The sequence below is a fragment of the Physeter macrocephalus genome, chromosome 5 (assembly GCF_002837175.3).
Source record: "Physeter macrocephalus isolate SW-GA chromosome 5, ASM283717v5, whole genome shotgun sequence".
NCBI classification, from domain to species: domain Eukaryota; kingdom Metazoa; phylum Chordata; class Mammalia; order Artiodactyla; family Physeteridae; genus Physeter; species Physeter macrocephalus.
This window is the reverse complement of record NC_041218.1, coordinates 102,874,802-102,880,801: the sequence shown is the minus strand read 5'-3', so window position 1 is coordinate 102,880,801 and position 6,000 is coordinate 102,874,802. Positions and strand designations below refer to the sequence as shown.

At 55.4% G+C, this 6,000-nt stretch overlaps 1 protein-coding gene and 1 long non-coding RNA gene across 6 annotated transcripts in view; one reads left to right on the top strand and one right to left on the bottom strand.

Annotated features, from left to right (window-relative positions):
• Positions 1-6,000, bottom strand: part of LOC114486359 (uncharacterized) — a 464,012-nt gene that overhangs the window by 251,322 nt on the left and 206,690 nt on the right. For 4 of the 5 annotated variants that reach the window (XR_003680004.2, XR_008617511.1, XR_003680002.2 and 1 more), the window contains exon 1: positions 2,454-2,725. The exons of the other annotated variant lie outside the window; for it this stretch is intronic. This is a non-coding gene — a long non-coding RNA (uncharacterized lncRNA). Of the gene's footprint in view, positions 1-2,453; positions 2,726-6,000 lie in introns of those variants that run through there. 5 annotated transcript variants of the gene reach the window in all.
• Positions 1,573-6,000, top strand: part of EGFR (epidermal growth factor receptor) — a 206,243-nt gene continuing 201,815 nt past the window's right edge. The window contains exon 1 of the mRNA XM_024115136.3: positions 1,573-1,737. Within this exon, the coding sequence (XP_023970904.2) occupies positions 1,650-1,737 (88 nt within the window). The 5' untranslated portion in view covers positions 1,573-1,649. The remainder of the gene's footprint in view (positions 1,738-6,000) is intronic.

Sequence of the window (6,000 nt, the reverse complement as noted above, 5' to 3'; positions counted from 1 at the left end):
GACGCGCAGGCTCAGCGGCCACGGCTCACGGGCCCAGCCGCTCCGCGGCGTGTGGGATCTTCCCGGACCGGGGCACTAACCCGTGTCTCCTGCATCGCCAGGCGGACTCTCAACCACTGCGCCACCAGGGAAGCCCCTGAGGTGGTTTCTTTACAAACCACTTTTAAGTCCTTGTTTGGAGTGTGTGGAGGGGACCGAAGCCACAGACTGCAGAACGTACACAGCCCTCTTCATCCAGGGGCTGAATGAGTTCAGCAGGCTCAGTGGTCGTCCTGATTCATTAAAACAAAGAAACAAACACAGATGACTCTAAACTGAAAGAAGCCCCAGGTTCCATGGACTTGCTGCCTGGGAAGGAAAGATGCAAAGTTCTACTCCTTCCACCATAGGAAAGGTCCTGCTTTAACTCCACTTACTGTAGGCTTGTGGTTCCTGCTTAAACAGCAGGGAGAGCAGCGCTGAACCGCCTGAATGTCACAGTGGACCTGGTGAGGAGAGGGAATCTGGCTGTAGACAGGCGGAGGACATCTGTCCTGCAGGAGGAGGAGCCGTAGGGTAAGGCGGGCTTTGATGAAGGGATTTAGCTAAAAAGTTCCTGCAGCCTGAGAACGCCTCATTTCTTCTAGCCGAGTCCTTAGTGGGTTTCCCTGGCTTTTCTCCTGCTTGAGTTACAGCGTGGTTGTCTCTGGGCAGAGGGGCACCTAGCTAGTGTTTGGGCTGAGCCTTGATTCTAAGCGCTTGACTTTTTGAAGTGATTTACTGCATGTATTTGCTTTTCAAGTACTCCTGGCACTTGAAATGCTGCGGGCTCCTTCGCTGTCCATGCACTCTTTCAACACACATTTTTCCAAGGCTAGTCTCTGCGTCAGGAGTTGGGTGCCCTTATTTCAGACGACTTGGAGGGTGCCTGACGGGATCCGAAGGACCCTCGGACTTGAGAGCGCATCTCAGAGGCCAGGCACCCACCGCATCCACGCGGGCGCGGCCAACTACCTTCTTGGAGGCCAGGCCGCCGCTGACCCCCCACTGGGATCCCGGGGTGCTCAGAGGAGTTGGGGGCCAGAATAAATCGGCGGTTTCCCCCTAAGTACCATCATCCGGCCTTGGCCTAAGGCTCGGCCGGTTTGCCCGGAGCTAGAACTAGTCTGCTCCTCAAGCTGGAGGGAGGAAGAAGGGACACGGGAACCCTGGCACAGAAGTGGCTCGCAGCAGGCTGGGTCACCGAGGCAGCAGGCAAGTCCGCGAGGACCCGTCCCGAGGGAGAGCGCGGGGAACGCCCGCCTCGGCAACGGACTCCCGAGGCCTCGCTCGGCGCCGCACGCCCCCTCCCCGGGCACCGCGCTCCCGGGGCCGCCGCCGTCCGCCTCCCCCTGTCCCGCCGGCCGACGCTCCTCCCGCCGGTTCCTCCTCCGCTAGGCGCGCCGTCCGCCCCTCCTCCCGGTCCCTCCTCCTTCGGCTCGGCCTCCCGGCGCCCCCGCCCCCGCCCCAGAGAGCTAGACATCCTGGCGGCCGGCGCAGCGCGCAGCCTCCGCCCCGGCTCGGTGCGCACGCCCGCCGCCCCGCGCGAGCCCCGTCCGCCCCGCGCCGCCGAGTCCCGCGCCCCGCGCACGCCCGCCGCTGCGTCCCGACCGAGTGCGGAGCCCGGCGCGATGCGACGCTCCGAGGCGGGCCGCGCCGTGCTCCTGGCGCTGCTGGCCGCGCACTTCCAGGCGAGTCCGGCGCTGGAGGAGAAGAAAGGTAAGGCTGCCCGCGCCGCCGTCCTTCCCGTCCTGGGCGGCCGCGCTTCTGCCGGGCCGCCGAGGAACGCGCGCCTCGGGTCCGGGCGGCGGGGCGCCTCGGGCGCGAGGCGCGGCGGGCCGAGGAGCCCCGAGCGCGGCTTTCCCGTCCGCTCTCCTGCCCTCCGCCGGGTGGACGCCCCGGCGAGCGCCTGGTGCGGGGGGGTGCGTCCCGGCACGTGCGTCAGCGGTCAGCCCGGGCCCGGGGGCCGAGGAGAGGCGCGGGGGTGCATCCCGCCCCCTCGGACCTCCGGCACTGGAGCGGCCCTCCGCACCCGCGCCCCGCCCCCGGGCCGGCTCTCCGACCCCGCGAGCCCTCCTCCCGGCGCACCCTTGACCCGGAGGCCCGAGGGCTCGTCCCGGGCACCAGCCACCTGTGCTGCGCGGCTGGGAGGGCCGCCCCTCCCTTCGGCGCGGCTCGCCCGCGGCCCCCCCGGCGCCGCGAGCTGCCCCCGGCCGTCCGCGCCCTCGCAGACGGTGGGCTCTCGTGAGTGGTGGCTTCCCGGGGCTCCCGAGACTCGCCCCCACCTGCAGCCTTTGGGCCGCGTGTCCGGGCTGCGCGGTGGAGTGGACAGAGCGGCGGGACCGGCCCGGGCGCGACAGCCGGGTCCTGGTGCGAACGCCCCAGGGGCGGAACCCTTCCTGGCCGGGGCCCCGCGGTTTCAAAACAGGACTCACAGCAAGCTTTCCTCCTCAAAATCCAGAGATTTTTCTCTTTGGGATGTGTCTTCTAGCTTTTTGAAGAATTTGACATTAGGCCAACCAAAATATTAAACTTAACTAAAAAAAAAAAAAATGGATTGATGTCCATGGTTCATGTGTGCTCTGTCCAGACTCAACATGAGCGAGTCTGGCTTCGTGACTACCGACCATAAACCCACTTGACACGAGAAACATGCCTCAGAAGGTTTAATTGCACAATGTCAAGATCGAGCAGCCCGGGTTCCGAGAGTCAGGTCTGTACTTGCTGTTGATGTCATTGGCACAGGGGGTTGGGTTTGGGCCTGAGCGCCTTTGCCGTGGGAGCGCTAAGGCATAAAGCAGTGGTTCCCAAACTTTGTTGCGAATTAGAATCACTTGGACTTTAAAACAAAACAATGATGTCTGGCTCCCACCCGCAGACTTTCTCATTTCTCTGGTCTGCGGTGAGATCTGGCATCTGTATTTTAAAAAGCTCCTCCGGTACTTTTGTTGGGCAACTGGGTTTGGGAATCGCTGGCAATAGAGGTAAAATCTCTGGAGAGATTACCTGCCAATTTAAAAAGCTCTTTTGGAACATCTGGAGTTTTAACAATCTTGCTAAAATATGGGAAAGAGGACGTGGGGGTGATTTCAGTCGTAAGGGATTAGTCTTTTCACTGACGGGCTCCCCTACTCCTTGCTGTGAACCCCGGAGGCTGTGGTCCTGCTCCTGAAACAGTCGACAGTAGGGTTCTTTTAGGCAGGTGGCAAGGGGACCCCATCCTTATTTTAAATTAAACTCTTGGAGTGCCTCCGAAGCATCACTTTTCTCACTTCAGAAACGTTCCCAGCTCCTTGCTGTTGCCCCTTTGAACGCTGCTATTCGTGCTTGGAGATTTGTTTCTAAGAAATATATAAATACCACTTAATTTGCCTGTTAGTCCCGTGTTTGTTTAAAACAGAATCCTCCTGGATAGAGTAGTGAGAGTAGGTGAGCAAATGTCATTGGGTTAAAGTAACATAAAAAGACCAAAGTGTAAGGGGCAGATTATTAACAAAAAGTGTGAAAGACCCTGTCAATGAAATTCGGTCAGTTTTGTTCTAGAAAATGTACTCATTTTAGAGACATTTGTTTGGTTCTAAGATATGGTGTCTTTTGTTCTTACTGCACTTGGTCCTGTCAGACACCGTTTTAAGCGTCCTCTTAATCCTTACATCAACCGTACGAGGCGGGTCCTCTCATTATATATGGGGAAACCGAGGTACAGAGAAGTGGCTTTCCCACAGCTAGCAAGAGACAGGGTTCAAACTCAGGCCTTCTGGCCCCAGAGCTTCCCCCAGTCCCTGCCTGTGCTGTCTCGTGTGAGTTCTGGTGTGGTAGGAGCCCTGTCGGTGTGTGTGATGCAGGAAGCTGGCGGCGGGGGAAGAGGACCGGGGGTGGGGAACCCACCCGGCCCGTGGTCTGGACTCCCCGGTACTCCGGAGACACCTTTGGTGGAGGAGCTCGATCACCAAGTGAGCAGCGACCACGGAGACTGCTGGAGGGGTGTTGAGCAAGCCCCCTGCTCTTGCAAAACGGAAAGGTGAAGGCGCCACTCCGGAAGTGATCCTGGGCGGTATTCCCAGCCAAGCCAACCTGCCTGGCCCCCTCCTCTGAGGACATCCTTGGTTCAGTGGGTCCGGGCTGTATTGAACGGGACAAACTCAGGGATTCCAAATTGTACCCAGAGCGAACCCTCCTTCCTCTAAGGGGACCAGAGGACTACCACTCAGTACTGGCCTGGAGGCCAGGGGCCTGTGTCCTTATTCCCGCCCTGGGTGAAGGTGGACATGTCCCTTGCCAGCTCCAGGTTCTTGAGTCCTCATTTCTCAATTCAACGAATATTTATGGAGTGCACAGAGTGTGCCAGACCTTATGAATTAAAAGGGGCAGGGGTCATCTTAATGGCTTCTGTTGTTGCTTCCAGAGTGGTTCTTTGGGCCACTAATTAAGTATTAGTAGATTGCTTTTCAGATCTGAAAAGGAGACCAGCGTCTGTGTGTCTGTCATCTGTCCACACCCGGGTAGCTCCATCTAGCAGTGACAGGCTGATAGCTCCCATCGGCTTTGGACTGCCATTTCAGGCTTCATATGTTTAGTTTTATAGTCCATAGATTTTCAAAAACTTACTCTGACGTTTGAAGAAGCCGATTGCCAGAATCCACTGTGCTATGTAATTAGACTCGGTCCATGTGATGGCACTAACATGTTTTAAAATGTTTTTAGAGGTAGTGTCAGTAAAGAGGAAGAATTCTGCCCTGTCTGGAAAGAAAATACTCTTTGTTTTTCCTTTGATCAAAGCTCCAGGACCAGCAGCTAGTGTCTGAAACTTTCTTGACAGGCGTGGCAAGCCAACTCTAACGATAAATTGATGATCATGGTGTTTAAGAGAAGATAGCCCCGTGCTGGCGCCCCAAGCCCTGGTACGGGGGACGCATCAGAGTGTTGTGGACACATGGCTTGTTGAAGGGCACCTAAGAAATCGGCTGGCACTCGCCCTGTGGCTTGCTGTGAAAGCTGTGCTTGTGTGCGTGTTTGTGGTTTCATTTGGACTTAGTATAGGAGAAACGGGCTTATGGTTTTACTAATAGAGGTATGTTTTGAGAAAAGGTCCAGGTTCTAGAACATGGCTCACCCATGTGTTATTTCCTTGTGGACACAATTTAAAAATTATATTATGCCCCTCAGATTTCTACTGAACAAATCCCATTTTAGTTTTCTTCTGTCACTTGTGGACGTTCGAAATTATGATAAGAAACATTTTTGGTCCCAGTTAACGATTACTGGTTTATTTCTGAACCACCAACACACATGGAACAGAACTTATATCTTAGCTTGTTCTCGTAGGTCATTCTCGTTTGCATTGGAGCTTCTGCCCATACCTTCTTTCTCATCTCCCTTCTAAAAGCTTGTCTTTTCTGAGGAAATTCCAACAGTTGTCTCTTTGCACAGCATCTAAGGATAGTCTGCCATCCAGCCCATGGGCGTAAGCAGGTGAGCTTGAATCCGGGCAAGGATCCAGGCTTTGAGACTCACGCCAAATAACCGGTTTGACTGAAATTTTCACATTTTCAGAGTCATCAGGTCCAGCTTCCTTGCAACAGGTTTAGATAGAAACACTCGATTCAGTTGTCTAGAAAGTTCCCTGAGCCAGCTGGGGCAGGAGGGTAGCTGGGGCCGGCGAGCAGTGGTGGCTTGTTTACTTAGCCTCATTAGAAGCTAAGAACTGGATTTGACATTTTAATCTCTGAAGACGCTGAAGTATAAGATCAAATGTCTGACCCTGCTGACTGAGCATCTGTGAGTTGCATATGCTTAAAATAAACTTTACTTCTACCAAATTTCAGCAGCTTGCTTAAGAAAGTCGTCTGTGAAAGCTTGAGTGTGGGGTAGAGTTTCCTTCTTTGCCCTACATTGTATCCCATTTTGTTGAGTTCTCATGGAAAAACCCAGAGTCCAAGTATCTTTTCTGGCTATATCTGGAACTTGTCATTATCAAGAGTC